This window comes from Halichoeres trimaculatus, unplaced genomic scaffold, assembly GCF_033239565.1.
Source record: "Halichoeres trimaculatus isolate MK-OKI-2021-1 unplaced genomic scaffold, fHalTri1.1 fHalTri1_scaffold_2, whole genome shotgun sequence".
Classification (NCBI taxonomy): Eukaryota; Metazoa; Chordata; class Actinopteri; order Labriformes; family Labridae; genus Halichoeres; species Halichoeres trimaculatus.
The window spans coordinates 42,311,716-42,324,849 of NW_027437180.1; the positions used below are offsets into that span (position 1 = coordinate 42,311,716).

General features: G+C 39.3%; 1 protein-coding gene across 1 annotated transcript in view; it reads right to left on the reverse strand.

Annotated features, from left to right (window-relative positions):
- Positions 1-1,500: 1,500 nt before the first annotated feature.
- Positions 1,501-13,134, reverse strand: part of LOC141805494 (cytoplasmic phosphatidylinositol transfer protein 1-like) — a 120,192-nt gene continuing 108,558 nt past the window's right edge. Inside the window, exons 6-9 of the mRNA XM_074690587.1 lie at positions 12,554-12,649; positions 11,934-12,089; positions 10,023-10,086; positions 1,501-6,594 (exon numbers count right to left, since the gene is read on the reverse strand). Coding sequence (XP_074546688.1) covers positions 6,236-6,594; positions 10,023-10,086; positions 11,934-12,089; positions 12,554-12,649 — 675 coding nt within the window. The 3' untranslated portion in view covers positions 1,501-6,235. The remainder of the gene's footprint in view (positions 6,595-10,022; positions 10,087-11,933; positions 12,090-12,553; positions 12,650-13,134) is intronic.

Genomic DNA, 13,134 nt, shown 5'->3' on the forward strand with positions numbered 1-13,134 from the left:
ACTAAATGAGCATCTGTTGCTCCACTTTTTAACTTAGTATTCACCAACACACCTGGGCCCAGTATTTCAAAAAATTAATTCCAGATTAAATTGATCCAGATTTCCAAATCCCACTTTTCTGATCCATGGATCAGGATCTTCTATCCCGGTATTTCAAAATTTTGCTAGATTGGATCAGAATAATCCTGATCCTCTTGGATTGAGATTTTCAAATCCATCCCGCCCCTAGGATCAACCCGCCCTCAGGGTCACAGACACACAGACCAGAGGGGAGCCAAGCACAAGTCAGAGCAGTGGGGAGGTTCCTCCTGTACCTCCACCAAGACATCACCGAAAGAGGCGTCATGATGAGGATCATACCTACCAAAATCTCCTCAAGATGGAAACTGAGCAGGCACACCAGCAAATTCTACTTGCTAAGGAACAAATAAAACTAACCATGCTTCAGCAAGAACACATCCAGTTAAAAATACAGTTACTGGAAAAGCAAATGAAAAAGTAGTGTGAAAACTTTAAGTTTAGGTGGTACAATTTTGTGTTGAGGAAATGTGTGTTGTTTGAATTACTTTTCTGACAATTGTGAAATTTGGATTTTTTCTGTTCAATAAAAAAAAATGAAGAGGTTTAATTTATTAAAAATATCTTTTTATACTAATGATTGTGAGGAATGCAAGTAAAAGCTGTCTATGGATGAGTATATGTGGAACCAAAACATGGGATCACACTCTGATCCTACCCTGAGGTGGGATTAATTTAATGCTGTTTTTCAGGACAAACCTGATCCAGATTTGGGACTGAAGTTTTGAAATACCCAACACAGGCTCAAATCTGGATTAAAGGCAGGATTGGATTTCCAAATCTGGATTTAAATTATCAAGATTAAATGTTGTTTGAAATACCCAATTTTGGATCAGATCTAGGTTTAATCCGATCCACCAGGATTAATCCTGGTGGATTATGTTTGAAATACTGGACCCAGATGATTGGCTCAACTCTACTTCAGGGGAGATATACCAAAAGCGGCTTCTCAAAACAGTTATAGCACCACCTACAGGCGTGGCATGCTCACTACAGTGTTTTCAGTCCATTAGCGTTTCAGTGTAAATGCAGATTTTTTTCTCAGATGAAACGTTGTCGTGTAAACGGGGCCTTAGATGTGACATTTGAGAGCCAAAACTCAGGTTTTCTGGCGTCTACACCAAACCATGAAACCAGAGTTTTCCAAAATCTTCACTTTGGCCGGAGTTTTCAGAAAACTTTTTGTTTTTTTTGTATGTAAAGCTGTGGTTTGGTGTGAATGACAGGCCTAAATGTATAAATATTTATGCGGTTCCCCAGATTCCTGTCTGTGTGTGGACATGTCTTGAGACTCGAGCAGCAGCCACAGACGACAACCTGTGCATTCAAGTGTTTGGGGTCTGTAAAATACACATGGATAAGTGTGTTGTGTGGAAGGTTGATGGTAAAGAAACAGAATATCAACACTTTGCAATAGCTTGTAAATTTATTTGTCAGAAAAAAGTAAAGTTACAACAGAGAACCAAATGATTTCCAAAGGGCAGTAAAAATGTACCAAATACAATAACTATAATTAAAGTTGAAGAAATAAAAGCAACTTCCAGCAGCCGAACAAGAACGGCACCTCTGGGTCCTGTTTCACACGGCAGGAACCACCGCTCTCCAACAGGGTGAGGAATACTGGGCTGAACTGGGGTCCAGCTCCATGATCCTGCACTGTGAGACAGGTCCCAGGACAACAACACAACAGGGAGGTCAAAATGCAAACGGCACCAGGAGGAGTGAAATGCTTGGTCCTCGTCTCGAAAGAAACTATGATAAACGGATTGAAATCTCCCTTCAAACAATACAGCAATCACAAAATCAAAGTACAGCAGATTTACTACAAAACAAAGGAAACATCAGAAAAGCCGATCACCTTTCAACTAACATCAACTAACGTCAAAGCAGCCATCCCACCAAAATAAGAGCTTCATTTTGTTTTACAACGTGTACAAAGAATTTCATCAACAAAAGAAGAGTCAAACCACTACGATGAGGAATCTTCATACTAAACCGACTGAATCCTGGACTTCATAGATACCACGGTGTTACTTCAGGCTGACAAAGCGCTCATCTGTCTGTGAAGAAGTCATCCCGACACTAAAGAATATCCTTCATTGAAATCTTTGAGCACATTCGTGTCACATCAGAAATGCGACTTGGAACAGGTTCAATGTAAGAAACGTACTATATCATCATTAACAACAGTATTTACAATAACTAACGTGTTACTCTTTTAAACAGAGCAGAGCCTAATGTTACACAAATGGAGATTTTGCATTATCTTTAACGGCCTGTGGTAGATCAAACATCCCTGGATCTCTGTGTTCCTGACAAAGAGAGATGGATAAGACCAGAGCTGTTAGTATGTATAATCTATACATAAAAGACCAGCACGGAGGGCCCATAAACGGTATATAACATCGTTATCCTCAAAAGGCAAAGACATAAGCTACAGTTACAGATAAATAGCTACAGTTGTTTGTTTTTTTTAACAAAAGCAAGTGAGAAACTGTACAGATTATTAACAGTTTAACCACGGAGGACTGTCTCCTCGACCTGCTCTTTTTAAAATCACTGCTGTACTGTAGGACTTTGGTCCGACAAACCTGAAAGACTGTAATGTGACACATTTCTTCATTGTCAAATAAGGTGTCGAAGACTGGAAAGTGCAAAAGAAATGCATTTGCGCTGTAAGATTGGAGGAAAGTGGTTGATCGATGGAATACGAGCACTGTGATTGAAGCGTGTGGTGGTCGAGTATGCAGGGGGGGTGTAGAGATGAGCTGTGAGGTGTGGTACCAGTCCCACTTCGTTTATTCCAGGTACTACCCTAAAATCTTACATTTTAACCATCAATCACACCAGATCTGTCCCTGGTCTGTCCACTTAGAGCACTCCAGATCAGAAACGCTGTCTATGGCGCACCAGTTTGCACAGAGCAGATCTAGCGAAGCAGGAAGTCAGGAACCAAAACCAGGCTAAAAACATCTTTCAGAACAAAACACACCATGTGCAGGGGCGGATCAATACACAGGCTGCAGCCTCGGGGCGCCCCATGTATGCTGGGGCCCCCCAGGCCGATACCCAACCGATGCTCTCTCAGCTCTTTGAAAAAGCAAGAAACATTTATTATTATGTACTCAATTTAATTATTTTAATTATTTAATCAATTTATATTATTTCTAATTATTCCTATTTTATTAATTGTTTTTTTAATCAAAGAAAAAATATATAATTTAATTTTTTTATATTGACTGTTTTTGTCAGTTTCCTGTTATTTATGCATAATGCACAATTTTTTTCTTATAATTTAAGTTTAAAAAAATGTGTTTTTCAATGTTTTTATGTTGACTGTGTTTATTGCCAATTTACAGCCAACAAAAATAAATATTTATACTGATATCAACAGGTCTGTCATCTACGCAATGTGGCAAGTCACTGATTGGGTTTGTTTGGGTTAGTTTCTTTAAAGCTGGTCACTTATTTTTATTTCAAGATCTGGTGGCGTTGCCTGGAGGATGTGGGAAAGCATGAACTATAGATGAGCTATAGCCTCGGGGCCCATGACTACCTTATGGACACCAGGCGGTGTCCTCCATCACATGACTCGTGCTGTCTGCGTGTGTGAGTTGACACATGACAGCACACGTAGTTAAAATGCAACAGAGTGGAGACAGATCTGGTGTGAGTCTGGAGTAACTGGGCAATCATCTTGCAACAGGTGAATGCCAGGTTTTGGTTTATGGACTGAGATATGTGCAACTAGAAAATGGATTTAAACTATTTTATTGACCGCTTGCACCAAAAACCTTGAAACTGAATTTATGTGCCCTTTTCATAAACCTGAAAATTCAGCCCTATATTTCTAAATTAGAAGTGTCAGGACTCAGGGACTGGAAGTGCGTCTCTCTGAACTGTAATTCAACTGTAACATTAAATTTAAGAATATATAGAGAATTGAAATTTCCGGTACATCAGAATAAATTTCTAAGAGAATAAATTAAGTTTCATTTATTTCAACTTCAAGTCACAGAATCCAAACTCTGTTTCTCTACACAGTAATTAACTGAGCATTTCACAACAAAATATAAAGAGTTAAATCCAGTTTCTAGCAGCATATATCGTAGCTAATAGTTATCTAAATGTGGCATATTTCTTTTGTTGGTAGCTTTACTTGTAGAAAAATGCTTCTTTAATTTCATGACAGATTTGCATAGGGGAGGAATTAGTTTTTCAAAGTTCTCCTGCACATTGTCCAACTGTCAGAAATCCATTTCAGGGCAAATTTTCAGCACAAGTATTTTGATCTTCTTGGAGTTTCTGAAGAATGAAGCTTAATATGATTATATGTTTGTGGAGATGAACTTTGCGTCACCCTGTGTAACTCCTAGATGGGCCACCCCAGTCAGGAAAGTCTCATCACGCCCCCTGGTGGTTTGATATGATGCGTGGTTAAATTCTGGATTAAAGGGCTGTGGCCCGTTTTTCAATTTGCTTTCAGATGCAACAGCTGAAAAAGAAAGAAATCAAAGAAACAGTTGATTTTTGTGCAGGAGATGAAAACATATGAGGAGATTTTGGTTTACGCACTGGTAGGCAATGATACAATAGTTTCATGCAGAGGCACTGAGTTGCAAGAATTTGTAGGCCTATATTCTCTGGACATGCTTACCTTTTACTCAAAATCAGATGTTCCTACCAAACAGAATGAATACAGAGCTTCCTAAGGTGGCATTCGCGTTTTCATACAGTTGCATCACAGAATAAACATTACCAATCCATTCATTTACAGTATATACATATTTCCTTTACACAATATGTATATATGCTGTGAACATTACATGCAGCATAGAAAACCCTCTTTGTGTCGTAACACCGAACTGAAAAAAGGGGGTTTGAAGAAGAACCTGCAGTAGCTGTGTTCACGTTCCTCCTTCAGGGGTTTGAGACGAGCTCAGGTAAGATAACAGCAGATGTTCATCCCAGAATCCCGCTAACCAAAGCACTGGCTCAATACCACTAACCATGCTGGCAAGTACTTCTGCAAATAGGCACATACTCAAGTCAGCTTGATGCACGCGCCCTTCTCCTTTGAATTCAAAGATCTCTGAGTGCTTTAAAAAACTCCCCAAAATGGCCTTTTTTCCTACACGTGACGCCAAAGTGATGTGTTGATTCGGTAAAATGATATCACCTTCACGGCACGTGAGACGTCCAGCATAAACTTCAGGCAACTTTTCACAAGCTGTTCTGACCGTCAGCCTGAACACAGATATATGTAACAATAAACTTCATCAAATTGGATTTTAGAATCATTAAATCGTCATGCTATAATACACAAATGCTCCAAGGTTTCAGATGTGTAAACATTCCAAGGGTTAAGTAGACTGGTATAGTACATACAATAGGTGCTATCTTGCAATATCCGTAGAGGTATCATATGCAGCTGTTTGGCAACAAAGCAGGTTGAGTTATATCCCTGCTTTTCAGGAAGAGTCAGGGGGGGACCTGAGGAGTAAACTCTCTATGATTGTACTGATCTTGCATCGGTTAGTTAGCTAGAGTTAGCGATGGAGAGGTTGGGTACAACCTGGTTTGCAGGCCTGTTTTTTTAGGACAGCTCAGGAAACAGGGGCAAGCTCTTCTCTGACGACGGCACTTGGCTGACTTTTTGGTAAGCATTAATGAACAAGCATTTTGTGTCCGCTGTGCTAATCTAGTTTAAATAATGGGTTTAATTCCTAATTAAATCATACAGCCGGAAAAGTCAGCCGCTAATTAGAGCAGACTGTAAAAACTGAAGACTAAGGAACACTGGCTCTGTGGTGGTAAGGCAACTGATTCATCGTTATCAAAACAGGAGAAATAATGAGAAACAAAAGCAGAACTGGGAGATTTTCTAACAGGAAACTGCCTCTTTCTGACAGTAACTATGGCGGCTTTTAAATTGGACATTGTTGTAAAAGTAGGCAGTTTGGCTGAACTCACAGCTGCCAAAACGATCATTAACACTGACAAAGATTGATTGTTGTGAAGCCACGGATATGGCCTGAAAACTGAAATATCTGGGCACAGCTGTTTGGAGGTTAGGCTGGTCTCATTGGACGACCCACACTCCAGGTTTGGGGGCGGATGTGGAGAAACTGGAGAGGTAAGACATCCCGAGGTCTCTCTACTGCTCATCCATCTCAGTGAGATCAGAGCTGGAGGACGGCGTCGTGGACGACGGGAGGTGGTTGGAATCTGGTAGTGGGCTAAGCATAGAGCCCTGTGGGACGCCACTTGTTGGAAGATGTGGAAGGGTGAGGGTTTCCGGTGCAGATTTTTTGCGGGGACGGTCTTTGGGGACGGAAAGGGACTCGGGCGCATCTGTGCACATTGGCGTGGTGGGGGCGCTGGCGGGGCCGGTGAGGGCACAGGAGGACAGGGGTGTCTCATTGAGGGAAATGGAAGGGGGGAACATCCCAATCTTCTGGTTTGTGGCCTCCTGGATGGTGCGCTCAAACTCTCTCACCTCATCCATCGTCATGTCTGGATGGAGGAGAAGATTTCGACCAATCAGAGGAAGGAAAGGAAAGATCAGAGCAACATGCATCAACAGTACGTTCACAGGATAAACCTAAGACCTTCGCCTTTAGACAATGGATGAATGTAGGCCTGGGCGATAAAGTGATGAAGATATATTATGAAATAACTTTTTCTTGATAGAAATATGAGACAAGGTCTCTGAGACATGGAATTTCAGTAGACTGCATTTGTTCATGTTTTGACAGATGTATGATGAGCCAATCATATCTGAGAGGAGGAGATGCAAATACTTGAACATTTAGCGTTCTCACAGTGATTTATCAAACCTGAAACTGTTAGCCTTCACTGTTCTTGCGTCTCTATTTAGCACGTTTGAAAGGCAGGTACAAACTCGCTCTGATTACACTTGATACGAGCCACATTCGCCTGACCAGTCCAGAAAAATGTCTCGTTTCAAGTTGATTACAGACAAAAGTTAGGTCTGAGTTGCTGTAACAAGTAAAAAATCTGCCAATGGAACAAGAAAAATTTGCTTAAAACTAGAATAATGTCCATCAACATGTTGGTAATGTGTTTGGATCAGACATTCCTTTCAAGTGTGAAATTGTGAACTTGGTGATTTCTTGTCAGTGAGTTGTAATATGAACGATAAAAAACGACTTGGTCTACCATTGGCAGCCAGTAAAAAAGCCATAACGAGGAAACCGTTAACAGTAAATCCACCCACCTCAGAGGAATGGATGGATATTGTGCATGAGATCATGGAAAAGATAAAATTTTTCCCTCAGAGTACAACAAGAAGATAATCACAAACTGTGGTCTAAATGGAACGAGTATGAAAAACACGCAAGACCAGACTTTCACTGACTTTAGCTGTTAATTGTTGAGATAAACCAAATACACATTGTTTTTTTTTTTTGATTATTATTTTTTTTATTTGATCTAGAAGTGGTGAGCTCCCCAGCTCTGTGGTTCATGTTAAAGTGTAAACTGAAAAGACTTACAAAGAAAAAATAAGAAGAAGAATCTGGAAAGCATTATGGACAAAGTCTCTCAGACTTTATGTACTCGTACATGGACTAGCTAAAAACTGCAGAGTCCTGTCCTCATGGTGGATTAAGATCAGATCAGACTCCTGATCTTGTCTTCATGTTGGGTTTCTGCTAATAACATTTTATTAACATTTACGGGTCTAGACCTGTGAATGTTTTTGTAAAGTGTCTTAAAATAACATTTGTTATGATTTGGGGGTATATAAATAAAGATTGATTGATTGATTGATTGATTGATTGATTGATTGATTGATTGATTGATTGATAGTAGGATAGATACTGAAAGCTATGTGTAATGGAAAACGAAAAGTGCTTTTCCAATTAAAAAGACAATTTCAGAAAAAAAAAACTAGAATAATGTTAAAATGCAAGTAACTTTTCTCTTGTTCTATTGGCATTTTTTTTCCAACTTGTTAAAAGTTACCTCATTAATGTCTTTGAATAACTTGAAACAAGACATTTTTCTGGACTGGTCATGCAAACGTGGCTCATATCGAGTCTAAAAAGATTTTTTCTATTGAAAATAAATTAAAAACTCTTGATCAGATTTCAGTTTTTTGCAGTGTAATGTTCTTCAGTACATCTGTTCTCAACCTCTGAAAAAATATAAACCAAATCAAAAAAAAAAAAACTTCTGACGTCGTCTCAACTCACTTATGAGTAATGGAGCATTTAAACTTGATGTAGTAGTTATTTGATTTATATATCCTGGCTGATACCGATGACTGATATTAATATTGTTGCTATGGCCGATTACCGATATTTACCAATATCGATATCGGTAAAAAAAAAAAAAAACACTCTGAGATGATGTGTCGAGGTAGTTCTGAGAGAAAGAGCGGCACAATTGTGAGAAAATTGCGATCAAAAAAGTACGTTTTGTCTGTTTTTGGATCAAAAACAGGAAGAGAGACATGAAAGAGGAGAGTCCACTCTTCTCAGGTAGTTTTGGTGTTTAAATAGTCAGAAAAAAAAATATTTTTGGGGTCTTGAAAGATCATTCAAGATGCTCTGAAAGTGCCGGCAGCTAATGACCAACATCGGCAGATGCTGATACTGACACCGATATATCCTGCATCGCTGATCGTGATAAATATCGATATCGACTGATATGAAATAAATGATTTTTATCATATCGCCCAGCCCTAAACGGATGTAAAGTTTGTGCATCTCTAAAACGACTTGACCAGTCACCAACATGTAAACTATGAGGAACAACACAAGCAATGTTGTAAGGAAACAATGAAAAGGACACATACGCTTGCTTTGTCATGGATCTCTATGTCATCCAGTGAAGATGAGTTTGTTGTGGAATGCTCCTGCTGCTCAAGGCAAACTTTAATGTTGGTTTTCTCATGCATTTGTTTCTCGTAATCCCGCACGTCATCCAAAGTCATATCTGGAAGAGGGGAAGGGGGGTTGGAACGAGGGTCAAAATGTTGGTAACGCCTCTGCTTGTCAAGGCACTCCACGCTGACAGACAGTAAGGGACGCAGAGGGTTAGGTGGCCAGAGTGCATTCTGGGAGGTAAGTGTTGGGGTTTAAGCAAATCAGGACAGTGTTTTAGGGTTAAAAGCTTTTGTGACAGAGTATCCGTCTCCTATGATGGAGAGAGCTTTAAGGAGCCAGAGCCACAGCAGGAAAAGGAGGAAAGAAATGGTGTCTCAAGACAAAGGAGAAGCAAAGACAATCCACACCTTCATAAGAGGTTGGATTTCAGGAAGCACAGGAAAGTCACACTCGGAGGGGCTCACTCATCCTCCAGGCGCTATCACCGCACATGTGAAAGGACTAAAGTAGCATCTGAAGCTCTCAGGCTGGAGGGAGTTGTGATAGAAAGGTTAGCGCTTGCAGAGGGAAGGAGAATATGTTTCATGGCAAAGATAATGGCTTTTTCTGATTCCAAGCCCTTCAGCGATGAAAAAACCATCTAGAGGCAAACGTGTTGCATCTGTGGCTGCAAACACGTCTGCCTCTTGTGCCGTGTGTCACATACATTTCCTGTTTTCCACGTTTAAATCCATTTTTGTGGATCCAGTTAGAAAAGACATCTTATTTGGCTTTGATCAAAATAAATGAATCTGGCTCACATGAAACATGTCAGAGGGGGGTGCAGAGGATTTTTGTTATTGTGCAGGTTTGACTCGACTCAAACACTGAGCGTGTCTGGCCTCAGTGTTTGTCTTTAGGGTGAGTGAAGAGACGCTGAGCGGAGGATCCGTGCAGTAAAGCAACAAGCAGGGTGAGCAATGACAGAGCTGGATGCAGATGGCGTGAACTTTCATGCACCTTGACTGGTGAACAAACAGTTATCACACAAACATGACTGATATTATCAGAAGAGAAATGATAGCCAACAGGAGGTGGTGATAGACGTACCAATCCACTCGTCCACCCAGGCAAAGGCCTGTCTGTGTCCCAGCAGCAGCACATCCCGAACAACCTGGAGCACAGCATCATCAACAAATAACATTAATGTGACTGTCTCAGTTTGGCTCATAGACTGTGTAAGGGATGTAAAAATGCATCGTACTGCTGCAAAAAAACAATGTGCAAGGATTCAAATTGGATGAGATAAAAAATAAATTTGATGCCCTATCGAAACAACAGAGCACCCTAAATAAAACATGTAAATCTTTAATTAGGAACATGTGCAAACCTCAGATTGTTTATCTGAAAACATTTTGTTAATTTCTATTTTTCATTTAGTCATTTTGATGCAAGGTTCATTTAAAAAAAAAAATCAAAAATTATTTTTTTGTTATTCAAGATAAAGTTCAGAGTTAAAAAAGGAATTATCTCTGATTTTTTTCTAATAAGAGAAAAAATATTTTATAGTTTTTATGCATTCGTGTTATTCATTTAGTCATTTTGATATGAGATTCATTCAAAAAAATACTTTAAAATATATATTTGTTTGTTATCTAAAATAAACTTCAGAGAATTAAAAAAGAAATTCTCTTTAATTTTTTGTGTGTGTGTGTGTGTTTTAAATTTTGCATTCGCTGCATGGTTTGTGTTTTGCAGTTGCAGAAATACTTTGAGGAATCTTTCTCAGTCATATTTTGTCTGCGAGCTCATTCTGTTAAAAAATTGTTAGAAAATCGCATCGTAAACCCAGTATCGGAAACTGTGGCGTTTTTTTTTTTTTTTTGAAGCAGATTGGCGGCCATGGCCATTGTAGTGACTTGATCTCACCTGTTGAAATCCTCCTGTGGTCACACAGGTGTTTGTAGCAATCTACAGTTGACACATTTGCTTTCCCAGGCATAAAGAATAATAATAGCAATAATAATACTTATAGTCATACTAATAATACTAACACTAATACTAATAATAATAATAATAACAGTGATCACTGTAAATGCCTTTATGTTTTATTTTGTCCTTTACTAAAGATAATATCAAGTAAAGAAATAAAGCAAACTGAACAGCTAAGACGGTCAAAAGGTCAAAAACAAGAACAACGACCGACATTCACCGTGATATTTCTGTGTTCTTTGCTTTTTGGTTTAGTGTCAATGCAGAGACACCTTTGGCCAAAATTGATACACTGTAAAATATTATTTTAAGTCAATATGACAACAGATTTCTGAAGTTTTTGTGATAACCATACATAACCATACGTTGAAAAGGTTAACTTGTTGTTTCAATGTAATAAATTGAGTTAAAGGGCTGCTTTAAAGTTATGAGTTAGGAGAAGTTGACTTGATTAAGGTTGATTTAAAGTTGTTAGTTGACTTAACTTGTTAAGGTAGTTGTTCAAATTCTGTTTCAGCTCAATTATTATTTTCAGTTATGTAAAACGTTCATGTGTAGTTGAATTATATTTGTTTTTTAACTCAACTTCTACACTGTAAAACTTTTCACTACACTCTGAAAACTTAGGGTAAAATACTGGCAGCAGGGGCTGATTGTAGTTTTCTGTTATTTTACAGAGCATGTGCTATAATTTATTTTTACAATATAATACTGTGGGTTGAGCTGTAACTAGAGTGAATATGTATATATTTTATTTTATCATTGTTATTATTTTTGTATTTTTTTACTTACTCCGTAAAATGCTGATGTCAGAATAACAAGTTCCCAGTTTGGGCAGTTTGGGATCAATAAAGTAATTCTATTCTATTCTATTCTATTCTATTCTATTCTATTCTATTCTATAACAGCATATGAATGTTAAATAACAGTAGAATACTGGCAGCCCTGCTTTTTTGTTGTTGAAGTCCTCACGGTGACTTTAACCTTTGACTAGAGGCTGTAAAAGGTGACCTACAGGTGACCTCTGACCTTGTGTACGAACTGCTCCACCCGTGTCTGCAGACCCCACACCTCAAACTTGACTGTGACCAGTTTGTACGAGCACATGATGGGGTCCTGAGTGTCCCTCCAGCCCTCCTGCAGGATTCCCCGGGACGTCTTCTCTGACTTGAAATATCTCAGGTCCTGTATGGAAAATAAATATCTTTAACATCGGAGGGTAAACAACATCCCTCTGGGGGGGACAGATTAGATGCCTGAGTGAACGCTAGTTTGATCCTTGATGAATCTCAGTTAAGGCTCATCAGAGCTGAGGCACTGTGTTATCTTTGAACAATGAGCAGCTCAGATATTTAAAGAGGCTGTGGTACAAAAGGCTTTTAGACTCCAGGGAAACCTGAGTGACATGAGCCTCTAAAGTTTCTGTTAGAGTGAGAATTTAAGCTCTGAAGACGCATCTACAAAACAACAAAAACACAGTCAAGTGGGAGATCAAACACAAGGAAATGAGCGCTGTTCAACTGGAAATCAAGGACTTAAATCAGAGCGTTTCCAGCGTTTTCAGCTTCCACTGCACTGAAACCTCTGTAACGCGATCAGCCCCCCATCCCCCAGAGCGTCTACACCCACCCACCCACACACCAGCTCACCTCAGACTCTTTATAGTAGCGCTCGGGGATCTCATCGTAGGCGATGTCGACGAAACACACCTCCCTCTCCTGGTCCTTCAGCTCTGTGTCGAAGATCTGAACAAAAAGAGAGGAGCGGTTTGAAGAGGTTTGGAGAAGCATCCCCACTTCCCCTCAGAGGTTCTTCTGGTTCTGTGATCTCAAAGCTGTCACCTGATTTCCTTTGAGAAACAAAGGCTGGAAATCATTTACAGTGTTGCCAACAACGGGGGCAGTAATGGAGTGATCCTACATCGGGGGAACATTTCAGGTACACAAAAAGTGACAAAATATGTGCTTTTTTGTTTCATCTTGTATTTGATTGCAAATGAAATACCTGGAGTGTACTTAATTCATTAGTTGGAGAGCTTAAGCTCTGATGAATTCATAAATATTTAAGTGATGAAAAAACATTAATCGATTTGAAACCTACATCCCAATGTGATGTACTGCAGTTTTCAAATCGCTGCAATTAAAAAAAGTTTCATGTACACAGACCTGGAGAAAATACAGAAGCTTGAACTCGTTCTTCCTCAAAACATGCAAAAGTTAATCTGCAGAGC